This window comes from Falco rusticolus, chromosome 17 (genome assembly GCF_015220075.1).
Source record: "Falco rusticolus isolate bFalRus1 chromosome 17, bFalRus1.pri, whole genome shotgun sequence".
NCBI classification, from domain to species: domain Eukaryota; kingdom Metazoa; phylum Chordata; class Aves; order Falconiformes; family Falconidae; genus Falco; species Falco rusticolus.
Window position 1 is genome coordinate 2,569,071 of NC_051203.1, and position 17,036 is coordinate 2,586,106.

Below are 17,036 nucleotides of genomic sequence, written 5' to 3' on the forward strand. Positions count from 1 at the left end.
ACAGAACAGATGAGTTGTGAGTGGTTAATTCAAGACACAAGCATTTTTTCTATGGCCTGCTAAGGGCTTTGTTAAGCACCAGCAAGCTCTTTGTTTAAACGAGGAACTACCACCACAAGATGGATGAGCTGACTGGAAGTTTACCACAAGAAGCACTAACTAGGGGAAAGCGAATTCTGGCAGGGGAGATCATGACTACTGACTCACTGACTGCCGACTCGAGAACCCCTCCCCCAGAACCCAAAGAGGAGTTAAGACACAGCATGTGAACTAATTAACGTGAGAAGCAAGAGAATTACTTGACAAAGAGGAAACTTGAGTATTAAGTAATGAAGGAATGATGTAATTTTTAAACCAATGAAGGATGATGTCTTTGCTTCCTGAACTGTATAAATAATGCGAAGTTCCGGCAATCAAGCTAGGCATTTGTGGGTGACCACCTGGCTCCCTACTTGGTACAAACTAGAAAAAAGGAATAGAAATACCTCAACTTGGTCTGGGAATTGGCATTGCAGACCAGGTAGCAAGCCCGCCTGCAGGACACCACCACCAGCTCTGCCTGGCCAGGTGTTTTGTTGGACGCTTCGGGACCATCACGCCGCTCAAGGTGCTGCGGGAGCCCTGGGGCTTTCCTCCCCTTCTCAGTCTGAGCCCCTCGCTGCTTGCCACCCCCCAGGGCTAGATCAGCTGCCCAGTGGAGTCGCTGCAAGCCTTCTGCTGTCAGTGCTGTTACTCGAGGTTTACAATGGAGCTAATTTTATACCTTCACACCCTAGGTAAACCACAGCGTGGCTAATCTGATAAGTGATGTTATGTTTAAAAGGCACAGGCCCTGTTCCCAGTACAGTTACTCAAGGAGCAGCACAGAGCTTAGGTGATGCTCCTCGGTAATGCAGATTAGCCACAATTAGCAATTGGCCTCCCAAAACCACGGATCCCTGGGCCAGTGCGCCACAACAGCAGAGTTTGGGGCTGTGAAAGATTCATGTAGAGAGCAGCAAGGTCATACCTGCCTGCAAATGCTCATGCGCGTGATGTTACCCTGCAGACAGCTCCAGGAGGTTTCCCACAGGAGACCCCACGCTGGTGCGGGGGTGGGATGGCGCCGCTCTTTCCCAGCGCCTCCGTGAGCTCTCCTCGTGATCCTGCTGCAGTTTATTCTTAGAGGTGCCGGGGCGCAGGCTGACAGTGCGCATCAACTGCTGACTTAAGTAAGCTCCAGCCCTCGGTTGGCCACTCCAGGAGGATAAGGCAGATCCGGGCGCATCCAGACTTGGCAGCAGATCAAAGGCAGGTGCTGACACCGGTTCCGGCTGTTCCCTCCACTCCTGTCCTTGCCTGCGGCAATTAATGTATAGCTTTTTGCCGCATGGGAACTCAGCTCTCTGGAGCAGAAGCAGCGCTCTGGCGAGCTGCTTTAAGGAGGGACGAGGCAGCCCTGGAGCTGGTGGAAAGCGATGGCGCTGCCACGGGCAGGGATGCGGCCCCGCGTCTCCCGGGGGTCGTGCACAGGATGAGAGCCCTTGTGACAAGGCTGCGGCACGGAGCCACAGAGACGGGTGGGGATGGCCCTCTTCCTCCCTGCCTTAGGTGTGGCGTGGCACGTACCTGTTCTGGCGCCTGATCAGGGACAAGACTGAGCTAATGAAGCTAATGAGGGAGGATGCCGTCTCCCATCAGTGCATTTCCACCCAGCCCATTTCCTTCCCAGTAGAGACTGGTATTTGGCACCCTCACTGTTCTTGTTCTGCCTGCGGATTGCACACAGCAACGAGCAGCTTTGCCAGGGTCACCCCAGGAGGTGCAGCGGTTCATACCATGGCCCCCACACCCCTTGGTGAAAGACAGAGCCCCGGCCTCTGGTGCAGCGTCAGCAGAGCCCCAACCTCCAGTGCAGCGTGTTGGGAAGGCCTCACTCCACCAGAAAACCTGCGCAGAGCTGAGCGATCTCATGTCCCTGTGGACCGGCCAGGATGGAACAGGGCCAGGCAGGGACCCCAAAGGGCTGTAGGGGACATGCTGCTGCTCAGGACCACCCTCCTGCGTCCCAGTGCAGCGGGAAGGAGGAGGAGAGGCGGTGAATTTGACCTGCAGCCCCTGCAGGGCCAGGGCTACCACAGCTGTCACCACGAGGGCTGCAGCCGCCCGTTACCCTCTCTGTGTGTCAGCAAGGTTGCGTGGGACTGGGGCACGGGGCCACCCAGTCACCCTCATGGGCACAAAGAGCCACTTTGTCCTGGGGCAGCCGTGCCGCTCCGCTGGCACCCGCAGGAACGGCCTCTTGCGGTCGGGCACAACGAAAAATAATTGTGAAAAAGAAACGCTGTAACAACTGGGGGGGGCGGGGAAGAGCTGTGTGAGCAAAAGCTGAAAGCCGCAGGAGTAGGAAATAAGATTGTAATCTCCCTAACGAACTGCAGTTAATCAGCGTGAGCAACTGTGAACTGGGGTTTGATGCAGGGCTTGCTACTGGTGCCTGTTTCCAGATGGAACCCTTACGCGACGGGGGGCTTTGCGTACAATAAAGACCCCAAAGTCACCGGTGAACGGGACTGTATTGAAACAGAGGTACTTGGACAAACTAACCCCGGTGTCAGCACGTGTTGCTTTGCTTTGTTTTGTTTGGGGAGGTTTGCCAACAGACTTGGCTTTTGTTCTCAGGTTTTTTGGGAGCAAATTAGCTGGAGGAGCCAGGCCAAGGCCAGCGTTACGGGAGAGAGCTGCCGCATCCACTGGCTCCCGGTTCGGATGGCCCCTGGGAGTCTTTGCCGTTGCCTTCTGCGGGCTTGGACCAGACCCTGAGCCAGGACTCCTGAAACCGGGGGTCCTGCAGTCCAAGGGCAAAGACCTAAATGAAGCCCTGAGCACTGTTACCTTCCTGTACAAGCACTTAATCATACAGAGCTGTTGGCCCTCCCAGACGTTACCGCTGCCCCCCGGAGAGGAGCTCATCGTCTATGGCCAGCTCACCAGCATCTGTGTCCCCCTTGGGCCTCCGCAGACCAACCCAAAACCCACTGGTGGAGCCTCTTTCCATGGCTGGTGTCTGATTTCTTTTAACGGGCTGTTTCCCACAGTGGGAATCAAACCCCCACACTGCCAGGGAGGGAGGGCAGGGCCTGCAGGGCCACAGATGCGTGGGGAAGGAGGTCTCTGGGGGCCAGCAGCTCCAAAAGCTTTATTGCTTGTTGGTTTCTGCTAACATCTACGTGACCCCAGTGATTAACAGCCACCTTCAAGGAATGCACGTGTTAGCTAAGGACACCCCAGCCTTTCTGTGGGGGTGGCGAGGAGGCACCGCTCTGTCTGCCAAGGCTTGCCACGCACCCAAGGGCGCAGCCGGCGATGCAGAAGGGCCTGCTGGTAGAAACCAAAAGGGAACCGCAGCCCTCGGCCACGCGGTCCAGACCCACATGTGGGGAGACCAGAGGAGATGGCCCCGCCGCCTTCTCCCCAGCGGTGGGCTGGCTGAACCCCCTGGTGTGCAGCTGCGGCCCTTCCCTGAAGAAAATGGGAGCATCTCTGCCTTCTATGTAGTCATCTACAGGCTCTGTGCCGGTCCCCACTTGTCTCCGTCCAGAGATGGCCATATTGACCGTGTCCGCTCAGAGGGACGTGCTGGGCCCCCGCAGCTCCCCGCTGGGCTCTGCCATCCCGTGGGGCTAGTTGGTGGGCTCTGTGGCCATGGGGTCCGCATCCGGAGGTGGTGGCACGCCGCTGTTCCCACTGTTGCTCACGTTTTCCTTGCCGTTGTCCGTTGTGGGGTCGCTGCCTTTATCCTCCACTTTCTGCTTGAGCTTGAGAGAAGAATCCCTCTGGGAGAGGAAGGGTTGGTAGCCAGCAAAGCCTCCTGTGCTCACGTTTGTACGCTTGTCTGGGGACAGGCAGAAGAAGGATTGTTTACCTGGGGTCCGAACGGACCTTTCGGCTAAGGGAAAGGGCTGCAGGGTCTCTCCTTGCCAGAAGTGTTGGGGTATCTTCTCTAAAAGATGGGGGTCCCCCCAGATGCCCCCAAAGAGGGGAAGATGGGTGGGAGGCAGGGCTCATGCCCCAGCCAGCGGTGCTCGGGAGGGGCAGGGAGGGTGTGATGGCCGGTCTCCTACCTCCAGGCCCGATGGGGTGCATCAGCCGGTTCATCTGGACGTTCCAGTGCTTGACGTTGGTGCTGGCCTGTCGCAGCTTCCGCTGGGCTGCCTGCGAGGGGGCGGAGGGGAGGGGTGAGCCAGCCGCCCCGCAGCCCCCCGCCCGGCACCGTGGGCGGAGGTTTCCCTTCCCTGGGTAAGCCTGGATCGGGGTCTCCCTCCGGATGGAGACGCAGCTCGCCCTCCTCCAGGTCTTCTACTCCTCCTCCAGTCCTCCCCCCTCCACACACTCCCAGTGTGGACATTGCTCTGGACAGCAGTGCTGTGTCCCCAGGGCAGGACGCACCTGTCCCATCTCAGCCACCAAATCCCCCCGTGCCTGCGCCTGGCACAGCTCAGAAAGCCCCCGAGGCGATGCCAGCTCGGTCCCCAAAGCTGTGGGTGGCCGTCCTGCCCGCCCCCCAAGCTGGGGGAGACTCAGGGAGGGCTGGGAAGTCCCCTGGGGCTGGCAGTGTGGAGCAATGTGGCACCGACGTGGCGCTCACCATGACGTCTTGGTCCACCCGCTGCCTGTTCACTCTCACTTCTTCCAGCTGCTTCTGTGCCTCTTCTAGACACTTGTTCTTGTTCTCCATCTCCTGCTTGAGGACTTGCTTCTCCCGCTGAGTTTTGATGATATACTCCTCTTGCTCCTCCTTCAGCTTCATCAGCTGCTTCAGCTTCTCCTCTTCCTCAGCCAGTAGCCTGTCAACAAAGAGCAAGAGCTGAGGATGTCCCTCTACCACGTCATCCACCAGCTTCCCCCATCCCTGCTGACATACTGGGAAGTCACCAGCACACCCCAGTACCTGGGGAGCACTGCATTGCCCTGGGGAACACGTGCCCGTGCCCGGAAGCTGCCCTGGGAGTGGGGCTGGTCGGGGAGGAGCAGGGATGCCCTGGTCCTACCTGGCCTGTGCGTATCTCACGGACTCCTCGTCCTGCCGTGCTTTCACCTCCTGCTGCAGGGCTTCCTGGAGACGCTCCTGCATGTCTTCCAGCTCCAGGATGCGCTTGCGCTGCCGCTCTGCCTCTGCTTCCTTCAGGACCATCTCTGCCTGCATGGAGGCGCGAGCCTGCGGCAGAGAGAGGAGCCATCAGCGTGGGCAGGTGGCAGAGCTGCTGCTGCCGTTCCTGGGACCCCCGTACCCCTGAGCAGATGGGGCCAGACATCTCCCACACCAGGGAAAGCCCACGGAGACAGTTCCAAAGCAAAGCCGATTCCTTGCTCAGGAGACACATCGCGTCGTTTGGAGCCAGCGCTGGCTGCAAGGTCAGAAATGGGCTCCGTGGCCATCCTGGCACTAGCACGGGCCTGTCACCTGCCCCCCAGCTGCACACAGCCCGGGGCAGGTTGTCCTCATCTCCTGCTCCTTGGGTGTCTCCTGCACAGCGGTACTGACCCCTCCACCCCTCGTCCCCAGGTCACACGCAGCCCCCAGGAGCCCAGAGGTGATGGGTGGCTGCAGCATCCTTGCAAGAGCAGGACACGCTCCTAAAAGCTCCCCCAAACCCCCAGGCTGCCAGGGGCAAGGGCAGGGGAAGGAAGCGTCCGTGCCACGAGCAACCCAGCCCTGTGGCAGGACACGTTGCGAGGAGGCACCCACCTGCTCAGCCTCCTGCAGCTGGATCTCCAGGGTCCTCTGCATCTCCTCATGCTGCTGCCTCCGCCGCTGCTCCTCCTCCTGCAGGAGTATCTCTGCCTGCCGCTGGGCCTCCTTCAGCAGCTCCAGCTCCTGCAGCTTCCTCTCCTTCTCCTCCTGGAGTTGCTTGAGCCGCTGCGTCTCCTCCTCCTTGGCCGCCTTGCGCTGCTCCCGTTGCTCCCGCTGCTCCCGGCGCTTCTGCTTCAGGTCTTTGTGCAGGGACTTCTTGCCCTCAGCCTGCAGCCGGATGGCCGTCTGGATGGCTGGGGAGGGAAGGGGGTGGTCAGCGAGGACACAGAGGGGGGCACAGGGAAGCTGGGGAGGGGGTGCAGGGTGGGCATGGACCTAGGGTCCACTCCTGGCGCTGCCGGGTGTCGGAGGCGCTCATCTCGTAGGTGCGGGAGGAGGTCTTCACACAGAACATGCACCTCTTCCCATCTCGGTCGGGGAGCACCTGCAGGGAGAGGACCCAGGACGGCATTACTCCCCTGTCCCCCACCTCATCCCCATCTTCTTCAGCCAGAGGACCGGCTCTCCCATGCTCTTGAATGTGGAATTGTGTATTCCTGGGGGCTGAGGGGGATCTCCTGGGTCTCCCGTCCTCACGCTGAGCACCACCTGGGCCGTACCTCCACGCAGCAGTGCTTGTCCAGCGCGATGCTCCCCTTCTTCTCCTTCCGCTCCTCGCTCATGTAGTAGGACAGGACACTGGGCTTGAGCGTGAACCACCGCTCCGACCAGTTCCTCCTCAGCTGGCCCTTCTTCCAGAGGTAGCCCTGCACCCGAGACACACAGGGGTCAAAACCAGGGTGGGGGCAGGGCAGAGCTTGTGCCCCAGGACCTGTGGGCTCCTTGCCTGTTTGAGCACGTCCTCAATGACCTCCTGGTACACCTCCTCCACGGCCATGCTGACGGCCTCCTGCTCAATGCCGCGCAGGAACCGCCCCGAGTTCACCATGTCCAGGAACTGCCAGACCGTCAGCCCCCCCTGCCCCTGCGGCTCCTGGGAGAGGTAGTCATCCAGCTCGCCGGAGTTCAGCTCCACGTTCATGGCCGTGCAGATCTTCTTCAGCAGGTACTCCACCTGTGGGGACGGGGAACTCAGTGACGGGGAGAAGCGAGGGCTGTCCCCACCCCACCGACCCATTTCGGAGAGCCCAAGCCCACATCTCTTTCCAGCCTGGAGACGCAGGACCCTTATCCCAGAGGCATCACCCTTGTGATGGTTGATGGTCAAGGCCAAGGTGCTCCAGGCAGGAGGCAGGCTCAGGAGGTTGGCGGTGCGTTAGAATTTGACCGCTGTGAGGAGTTTTTTCCTTTTAACCACAAGGCTGAGATGTTTGGGGCTGGTTTATCTGCAGAGTGAGAAAGCTCTGCCGAGTCGAGTTCATGGGGAAGAACAGACTGAGGCCATTGCCCCCCACCCCCAGCCTGCAGGGCAGGTGCCTCAGACCACAGCCCTGACCTCAGCACCCCTCTGGTTTCCAGCTGCAAGCGTAAAAACACTGGGGGGGAGGAGAGGAAGAGGTCCCTATGGAGGAGATGAGCTTTGTTTTGAAACTGTAAATAGATAGCTTCAAAAAAAGAGCTGAAGTGGTTGACGTGATGATGGGAAGACTCATTTCAGCTCAAGTTTTGCTGCCAGCTCTCCTCTACCCACAACCTGGGGGACCAAGGAGGGTGGGTGGCCGCAGTGAGCCACGCAGAAAGGCAAAACACACCAAAGCCCTTGCACCCATCTGGATATTATTTTTTAATTTTTTTTTTACATCACCTAACTAGGAGAAGGGTAAGAATTTAAACGTAATTTATTTTTTCCTTTTTTTTTTCTTACCCCCTAAACTGAGCCCTGTGATCTGAAAGATGATTCAGTTTGTCACGGTCTGGGGAACAGGAAAGACCTCTCCCAGGGAGCAGGAAGTGCGGTCACCCTCCTACGTCTGCGCAGTGCCACGCTGCTTGTCTTTTTTTGTCCTTTTTTTTTTCTTTTCACTTTTTCTGCTGATCTCAGGAGGTTGATGGTGTAGAAGCAGATGGCAGCTGCTAGCCCAGTCGAGCTCCTCCTGGCGAGGCCGCTCTGAGCTTATCCCTTCTCCCTCAGATCTGCCCAACTTCTCATGGGGGTTTGATCTGACCCTTGGAGAAGGGAAAACCTCCCCCTCCAAATGCTGGGTGGAATTTGGGGATTTGGAGATTACTACCAGAAGCTTTGCTGTGCCCTGGGTACCTTGCTTTTAACTCTCAGGATGCTGGGCACGGGGTGAATGCCTGGTGGCAGCGGGCATGGAGAGGGACAACCGGGTCTGCTCCACCGCTGCCTTTGTTTGTGTAGGACAGCCCAAGGGACACAGCCCCATCCAGCCTGACACCGATTTCATGGGGAGCGACCTCCCATTGCACCAGATTTTAAGGGTTTCTCATCATCTCCTCTTTCCCACCCATAAAAATCAGGAGTTCTCCTCCAACACCGTGCTCGACTCAACCCTTGGGTGAGATGCAGGGGCTTCGGGCAAGGGACCCGCCCCAGGAGCTGAGCTGCGGATGCTCCTTGGCTGCGGCTCTGAGAACTGGCACATTCATTTCAAAGCCGGGAAAAGAGCTCGTTGGTGTAGGCTTAGACCACGGAAGTGCAATACGGACCAGCCCACACCTCATTGTCCAAGACATCAGCATTTTGGAGGGGTCCTTCGAGCTGCTCCCAAGTCATCCCCTTCCCCCTGGGCAGCAGGGCTGGCCATGGGCCTAACAGGGGGTGTCCAGGGATGACAACCCCCTCATCCCACCCCTGTCTGCTCGCTCTCACACCCTGGAGCTCCACATCTTGCAGGATGTGATGGGACATGCCAGGAAGCGATAGTGGGATGCGTCATCCCCAAATGGGGCTCTGCCAGCACACGCAGCCCTGGGAGGATGGGGGTGGGGGGGCACGAGGGGCAGGTCCTACCTCATCTGGCACCATGACGAGAGGGTATTTGTCTTCAGACAGAAAGTTGAAGAGACACCAGAGCCTGAAGGCATCTTGGTGGGATATAACGCTATTCCCATTGCGGTCAGGCTTGTAATTCTTCTTCGCCGTCAGGGTCCAGCAGAGCTCATCAAAGTTTTCTTTGACAAAAGCACCTTCCTCCACCTGCAGGCAGGAGTTGAGGGGGTGAGCATGGTGCTGCAGGGCTACAGAGGGGGCTTCTCAGGGCGGGGAGCGCTGGAGGGAAGAAACCCTCACACCTGAAACCAAACCTCCTGTCCCTGCCGGTGAGAAGCACGGGGCGACCGGTACATGGGACACACAACCGGAGTGTAAGTGGGCGCTGCCCATTGGTGCCAGCACAGGTCAGGCCAGCAAGGCATCCTTTTATATATATATATATATAGATTTATATATATCTCGGGTATAGAAGATGCTACGGGACTGCTGCAGCACTGTGGCATGGCCATGGTGGCTCAGCCATGACCTGCCGGGCTTTGGAGCACATGTGGGAACCCCGTGGTGAAGCACCAGCAGGACCCCGTGGTGAAGCACATGCAGCATGGCATGGTGCTCTCCCAAGCCCACCTCCCCAGTGCCTCCATGGCTCCGGGTCATTCCCAGTACCCCCTTTGACCATGAAGAGGAACTGGGGCTCAGCGAAGGGAAGTGTTAGCCCACGGGCAGGCAGCATCAACCGCAGCCCCGCTGCCTGTCTGTGAGCTTCTGTGGCCACTCGCCCAGCATTGCTACTGGCTTCATGTGGCTTTTGGCCTGTTATTGGTGAACTGTGATGGGGACCAAGGGAGCCTGGCCACTTCTGGCTGCTCCATCCCAGCTGTGCGAGCTGTGTGCTGCTGGCACGAGGGCAAACTGCAGCCTGTGGTGGCCAAGCTGGAGAAAAAACTTCGGGTGGTGGAAAGCTGAAAGCCCCTCTTACTAGGAAAACCCACTTCCCCTTCTCAGGCTGCCTCTGGGATTTTATTAGCCATGGTAAAACCAGAAGAAGAGGGTTTAAAGGTCTTTTCCCAAAGAACTGTCTGGGAAACTGGAAGGATTTTGGCTGCTCCGTGCTGGAGCAAGCAGGCTGGGCTGACCTTGGGCAGCTGCCCCGGGCAGAGGGAGCCAGGGAAGACTGCCCTCGCTCACCACAGACCAGATCCCTGCAGCTGAGATCAGCATCCCTGGATCAAGCTGGGCAGCTCCTGAACCGCTCAGGGCAAGGCAAAGACCGGCACGGACGGACACCGGCATGGACACCGGTATGCTGGGAAAAGGCACGGCTCAGCCCTGGGGAAGCGGCAGGGCAGGGCAGGGAAGGGTTACTGCACCCAGCTCTGGGCCCCCCCTTCTTTCCAGTGCACAGTGGAAGAAAGTTGTCAGTCATTTTTCCTCTCCTCGCATGCCTGGAGGAAACGCGCACCCAGCCGCAAAGTCTCGCTGCTGAGCCAAACAAAGGTGCCTTTGAGTCGAGTGGAAAAAAGGGAGAAAAGCCCCTGCCCGCCCCAGGCTCTGCTCCTGCCCTGGCACCTTGTCCTCCTCCCTCTCCTCCTCTTCACCAGCTGAGGTCACACCTCAAATTTGAACAGGGGTGGAGAGGAAAAAGGGGCTGATTTCTCTCTCCGAGCTCTTTAAGAAATGTGGGCAGAGATACACCTCCGTCCAGAGCCTTGACGGAAAGGGCTGACTTCATCCTTGCCAAGAAAACACTGAGGATTAAACATTTCCCACTCGCTGCGGCGTTCACCTGCGGGCTCCCCACCTCTCTATATCCTTTTTCCAACCACCGAGGCACAGGATCTCCGAGAGCGGAGGGAAGCAGAGCCGTGGGGGTCCCGCACGATGTGGGAGCAGACTGGGCACCGTGGTGTCCCCACTCGAGATGCAGCCGGTCGGGGGGGATGGTGGAGGGGCTCACCTTGTCCAGGATGTACTTGTTGAGGTACGGCATGTAACCCTGGCTGGACACCGGCCCGTCGTCGTCATCGCGGAAATGCTCTTCCAGCGCCACGGGGTCGTGGGGGATGCACAGCACCGTGTACAGGTTGTGAGACAGCACCTGGCCGAGCACGAGGAGATGGTGAACAACCCCCAGCCCTGCCCCAGCGCATCCCCACGAGGCCACCCACCCGCCCAGGGACCCTGCCCTGCCCAGCATCACCTCCCTGCAGCCACAGCACCGAGGCACGGTTTGGGTTTGGCAAAGGGACAGCGGAATATTCCCAAACGTAAACCTTAGAGAATCATTTCCAAACAGGCAAAAATTGAGGATTTTTCCACATGAGGTTTTTTTTCTTGGCACACAGGGAACCCTTTTTTTTTTTTTTTTTTTTTTTTTTTTAAGAGCTGTTTCTAACATTACAGAGCAAACAGGACAGGACATGCTTTGATCTAGACAAGATGATAAGCCACCCCAAGCCATGCTGTTTGGCAGCTGCCCTTAGCAATTTCTTGAAAACATAACTGATGACGGCGCCCAGCGTGGCAGCGGTTGCTTTCTGCCAACGGGGCAGAGAAAGACACAAAGGTGAAAATAAGAAAAGATTTATAAGAAACTAAGAAAAGGTTTTTGTCTGCAAGGGAAGCAGATGATGGAGACCTGGAGACATCCTATCTCCAGAAGCACTCCGCCAGTGTCACCAACCAGCCCGTTTTTGTCCAAATCCTCCAGAACAAAGCGTGTTTTGAAGCTCCCAAATTTCCCACGTGCTGGACAGCCCACACCGCTGCCGCGCCAGCAGCCGGAGCCCGGAGCCAGGCTGCCCACGAGCACCAACAGCCTCTCCGGCTCACGGTGCCGGGCAGGTTGTCTGCTTGTCTTTCCCTCCCAGCAAGCAGGAGGTGGTTCAAGGAGCATCCCAAACGGATCCCCATGGCACCAGGGTTTGCAGAGATGGCTTGTAGGATCTGCAGATGCTGCTTGCCAAGGTTTCAGGAGAGGGGCTGGAGGAGCTGGTGCGCAGTATCCCTGCTCCTCTCTGTGCAGGACTGGAAATTTCCTCCCAGCGGGAGAGGAGCTGCCGGAGGCCATGCCGGCTGCTGCAGCTGGAGACGGTTCTTGCTCAACCAGATTTTCTTTCTCTTTTCCAGCCTCCGGACCGATGTTATCAGCGGGCCTCCACCCTGCGCTCCCACACAGCGGTAGCCCTGAGCGTTGCTGCCACGGCTGCGCTTTTTGGGGTTCAGTGTGGTCCTGGGGTCTGCACAGGGGTGGAGAGGGATGGAAGCACCCTGGGCATCCTCTGGGATAGCTAACAAATCCATCAGGACGGATTGAAAGTTTGGGAATCACATCCTGTTCCCCGTTTCCAACATAGGGCCTCGTTCCCATCTCTTACATCTCTCACAGCACCCCAAAAGCCCTGGGGGGAGTCTTGCATGTGCCCCCCACCATGGCCAGCACCCCGAGCCCCTCCATCCGCCCCAGCACGCTGCAAAAGCCCCTCCACTCACCGGAGCGGCCACCTACAGAATGGAAGTGGGGCAGGGTGGGGAGGAGAGCCCTGGCCAGGCTGGTGATGGGGCGCATGGGGCCAGGGCTGCCCCAACCCCACAGAGAGAAGAGGTGAGAAGCCCCCTCCGGGCTCTGGAATGAAGGACAGGAGTGGAAAATAACAGGGGGGGAGAAGGGAAGGGATGCTCCGAGCGCAGTTTGGTGGCACAACCTTTCCCCTGTGGTGTGCAGGGGGTGGCTGGAGGGGGCTAGAGGTCTGCCCAACACCCCCCAAGCATCCCAAATCCCTCCGAGCACCAGCCCTGATGCTGTTTCTCCCCCCTCTCCCCCCGCTCCCCATCACCCCTCACTCCCACGCCTGCAGCCACTGCTGACAGCAGCTGGAGTCGGGGGTGGAATATTTAATGTGGCTGGAGAATGGCAGGCCCTCTTCTCCCCCAGGGAAGACGTCAGGGCTGATGCCAGGGCTGGGGGTGACCTTTCAGGCTGGAGCTTGGCTCCCCGTGTTAAACAGCCCAGTGGGTGGGAGCGGGGGGGCTCAGGGCTCCTGCACCATGCAGGGAGCATGGCTGCTGCCTCAGTTTCCCCATGTGCAAGCAGACTGGCCCTGCTGAGAAAATCAAAGCTCCACCGGCACTGGGGGTGCAGGGAGCCCTGTCCCAGGGGACCCCCAGCAGCAGGAACCTTTCCCAGCTGTGAGGGCTCCTTCAGCTGCCCGTTTTCTGTAGCGAGGGGGATGCGAGCGGGGACGGCTGCCTCGCCACCCCATCAGCCAAGCCCCCTCGACTCAAGCCCAGCCCCAGGACCACCAGTTCCCGACCTCGAGGAAGGCTTTCCCCCCTGCTTGAACGGCTGAGCTGCTCGCAGACCCGTTACTGGCCAAACTGGGACCCACTGGCCTGTGCAGAGTGTATTTTGTGCATGTAACAAGCAGAGGAGCTTTCAGACCAAGGCAGGCACCTCCATCCTGCTGTGGGGGAGGGTCCATAACCCAGCTGTGCTGTGCCACCCCAGCCCCCCAGGCACCAGTTATACCCAGGGACCCACAAGGGCTACGCACTCTTTCTCAAAAAGCCAGCAAGAGCCACTCGCCTGCCATCTGCACCCCGAGCCTGCAACCCCACGCAGTGACAGGGGAATCCCTGTGCCCCCCGACATGAAGCCCGTCATTTAAACCGCCCCCCTCCCCCCCCACCTCCTCCTCTCCACTCCCCAAGAGCTTTGCTGTCGGGGCAGCCTCAGGAGACAGAGCCCTTGGACCGCTCAGCAAACTGCTCCTCTCCCCCTGAAACAGGGGCAGGAGCGGAACAGAGGTGCCAGAAGGCCCTGGGACGGTGCTTTGTGGCTCCCACCCGCTGCCCTAGCTGGCCACAGCCCCCTGAAGGGCTCAGCTCTGCCCACCGGGGCCGCATCCCGCATCCCAGCCAGCATCCGCGGCCGTGGGGAGTAGCTCCCCCAGCTTGGCTGGGGAGGATGCAACGGCACCGAGAGGACACCCACTCATCCAAGAGCAGCGCTGGCGCGTGCCCACACTGGTGACAGAACTAGCCGACATCTCTCGACACGTAGCACCCCACCACCAGGCTGTCCTTCCTTCCTGTGCAGCTACACACCTACACGCAGGCAGACGCTGCGCTTGCTCGCCTGGGAGCGGCCATACAAGGAACTCAACCGCTGGACCCAGCGGCTCCCCACGGCTTTGCCATCACGCTTCGAAACGCCGATAAATTCACTTGTGCAGCTGGCCCGAGAGCGGGCGGAGGAGTTAAGCACCCAGCTCCCGTCGGGGTGCTGCTGTGTGCCGGCAAAACCCCAGCACAAGCTCTTGGGGCTGGTTTTGTTGCTGTCGCTGCAAACGCTGCGCACACCAGCCTTTCTCCCACCCTCGCTCATCATCCTTCTTGCAGCAACACGCCTGGGCGAGCGAGCAGAGCGCGCAGAGCGCAGCCTGGGGAGATTTCGGAGAGGGCACGGCGATTGTGGCTTTAACATGTTATAGCTCCAACCTGCAAGATCCTGGGGTTTTTCTGCATGGAAATAACAGGAATGCCGCTGCTGGCTCGTGTGGGCTGGGGCAAACCCCGGCCAGTGCTCGGCTTCAATGGGGGATGGAAACGCTGCCCCAGCCTCATGGTGGGCAGAAAGTTATCGTCATCAGGCTGCCCTGCCGCCCTCCCGGCGGGTGGAAAAGCGGCGAGAGGTGACTCTCCCCCTCTGAAATGTCACCCTGGGCAAAGCCACCATAGAGACACCGTCCCCAGCACCCCCACCGCCCCCGCACCAGGGTTCGAAGCTCCCCGGCCTCCCCAGCACAAACTCTCTAGGAAATCACCGTTAAAATTAGGGTCTTGGTGGCCTCAGCATTGTCGCCGGTGATAAAGATCTCACAAGATTAGTGCTGCACGTGTGCACGGCCGCTGGTTTTGGGGCCAGCAGCACACGTGGGCTGGGCTCAGGACCCAGGGGCCTGGTGCAGGGGATGCTAAGGGGTGCAGAGCAGCCCTTCTTGGGGACTAGCAAGGGGAATTAGGCTCTGGCTTGCTTTGGGATTTTCCTTAATTCCTTCAGCTATTTCCACAGTTTTAAGTAGGTGAGCGTGGCTCACAGGGCGCACATGCAATGAGGTTCTGGGGAGCAGCCAAAGCTTCTCAGCGGCTGAACAGGAGGAGCCTGGCTCCCGCTGCTTCTCCTCCTCACCCCTGCAAACAAAACTGAATTTTGGGGCAAAACATGCCCCCACTGCCAAGCCCAGCACCTTCCCTGCAGGCTGTCCTGCGGGAAGCCCCCAGAAGTAGAGGGAACGGAGGAAAAGAGGTTTCTTTGCAACATTTCTGGCAGGCTGGCGGCAGCTGCCGAGCCCTGACGCGACACCTCCCCGTGTTTGGAATGTTTCTAGCTCAGGTCTTCCCTCCGCACTGCAGCCCCCTGCTCCAACCAGAATTCCCAACCCTGGCACCAGCCTAAGAACAGGATGCTTACACCGCAACACAAAAGGAGTCCCGTCGTTTGCAAAGGGAAAAAAAAAAAGATAAAAATCAGTAATTACTGTCGAAGCTGAGGTGCAACCTGGCAGATTCGCCTGTACCCCATCTCGGAGGCAGACAAAAAGGTTTTTAAAGCCGTGATGGGTTTAAATGAAGGGCTGAAGGCAGGAGCCCTCTGTAAAGCTGCTAAGGAGGGGAGTGGGGGGAGAGGGGAAAGCAGAGATGGTTTTTAAAGTGCTGTTTTATTTCTGGCAAGATCAGTGAGTTTTCATTTAAAACCAGCCTGCCTCTACGTACCGAGCCGCTGGTTGAACAGGAAGAGAAATGTGGGTGCTCCAGCAAGCAAGAAAATATAAACCCAGTTTGGGCTGCTAGTTAGCCATAAAAAGCGTAAGAAACCGAAAACAACAAAAAATTCGATTGCACCTCATTTTCACCTACAAAATACATTTGAGCATTAACTCCCCCACTCTTTTTTTTTTTTTTCTAAAGGGAGATGAGGCAGAGCCAGAGAGCGTCACCAAAAACAGCGTAGAGGCAACAGCAAGGTCTTACTAACTGCAGTATTTCACAACTCCTCCGTGAAAACCCAGGAGAGATGCAAAGCATCCCTGGACCCGGTCTCCCTTCGCAGCCCACCCACCAGCCCGGCGCTGGGGCCAGCCGAGGCCCCTGGGGAACTCACTTTGAGCTGGGATTTGGAGACCTTGCCGCTCTTCTCCACATCCAGGGCGGTGAAGGCGTACCAGATGGACTTGAGCAGCTCCGCTCGCAGGTCCATGGCTACAGGCGGCGATGGCAGAGGCGGCTCTGTCGAGGCCGAGGATCCGGTTCCAGGAAACCGCCTGCCTCGGCAGCCTTGGGCGGCGGGGGACGCGCGAAGCTGGAGCGCCATCTGCTTGGGCACACCCCAGAGAAGCCCACGGGTCACAGCATGGCCCCACGGGTCACAGCATGGCCCACAGGTCCCTGGGCTGCAGGGCTTTTCCCTGTCACCAAGGGATCCCCCACGCCGAGGGAAGCACAACACTGCCGGCGCGCAAACAGAACGAGGGCTGTAACCCTTCCTTAGAGATCAAAAGCTTGCTCGGCATTCGTCTTCTGCGGAGAGAAATCCCCTCCCCGGCTCCGGTGGCAGCTTCCTTTCCTGGGATTTAAATGCAGAGGTTCCCCAGTCCTGGCTTCAGCTGGGATCATTTTCTTCTCACAACAGGGTTTTGCTTTTGTGCCTTTTGCAAAGGTTCCAGCCCTGCTTGTTTTGGGATCAGCCACACCGAGGAAGGTGAGCAGCGATCGAGCCGGCTGCTGCCCTCCCGGGGCTCACTGCAAGCTGCTTGGGTAGATCCAAAAAATAAACCAGCTGATCGCCGGGAACCTGTGCTGCTGCTGGATTTACGGTGGGATGTGATAACTTTAAAGGTCTTTTCCAACCTTCTATGGTCGTCTCCACACTGGCTTTGTCCACAAACTGCCTGGGGCAGAGGCACGCAGCAGAGGGGCTGAGGAAGCCAGCCCAGGTCTCCCCCCCCCAGCTCAGAGGGTTGCAGGATGCGTTCACAGACACATTTTCTTGTATTGACACAATTCCCTGAATCTAGGCTTACAGGAGATCTTGGAAGAGCCAAGCCCTGATCTGAGATTCAAGACACAGCTCTTCACCCCTCTTAAGACACACACTGGGGGCTTTCAAGCTACACCTTGTCTTGCTCACAGCCGTCCTCAGCACTAATTTTTGGACAATCACTGCTTTGGCAGGACATTTTTGTTCAATTCAACACATCTGAACTTCCCTAATCCTTACATCTGCAAACTAGTAACGTCCACCCCACCCTGCGCCAGCCACGGGCCCTGGGGACTGAAAAAGAGAAG

At 58.4% G+C, this 17,036-nt stretch overlaps 1 protein-coding gene across 1 annotated transcript; it reads right to left on the bottom strand.

The window, feature by feature from the left end:
* Positions 1-2,536: 2,536 nt before the first annotated feature.
* Positions 2,537-16,941, bottom strand: DEF6 (DEF6 guanine nucleotide exchange factor). The gene is made up of 11 exons (XM_037410201.1): positions 15,853-16,941; positions 10,648-10,788; positions 8,709-8,894; positions 6,621-6,848; positions 6,394-6,540; positions 6,110-6,218; positions 5,729-6,027; positions 5,031-5,197; positions 4,628-4,826; positions 4,104-4,194; positions 2,537-3,874 (listed from the first exon to the last, which is right to left on the bottom strand). Exons 1-11 carry the CDS (start codon positions 16,060-16,062, stop codon positions 3,663-3,665), a joined length of 1,989 nt encoding a protein of 662 aa, XP_037266098.1. The 5' UTR covers positions 16,063-16,941; the 3' UTR covers positions 2,537-3,662.
* Between the last annotated feature and the right edge of the window lie 95 nt (positions 16,942-17,036).

What these genes read in the sequence shown, in the direction of transcription:
- DEF6 (XM_037410201.1), bottom strand. Translation starts at nt 16,062, where the DNA reads ATGGCGCTCCAGCTTCGCGCGTCCCCCGCCGCCCAAGGCTGCCGAGGC. An exon ending in TCTCCAAATCCCAGCTCAAA is followed by an intron (nt 10,789 to 15,852) that starts GTGAGTTCCCCA and finishes GTGCTCGGCCAG; the next exon opens with GTGCTGTCTCACAACCTGTA. An exon ending in TCGTCATGGTGCCAGATGAG is followed by an intron (nt 6,849 to 8,708) that starts GTAGGACCTGCC and finishes CCGTCCCCACAG; the next exon opens with GTGGAGTACCTGCTGAAGAA.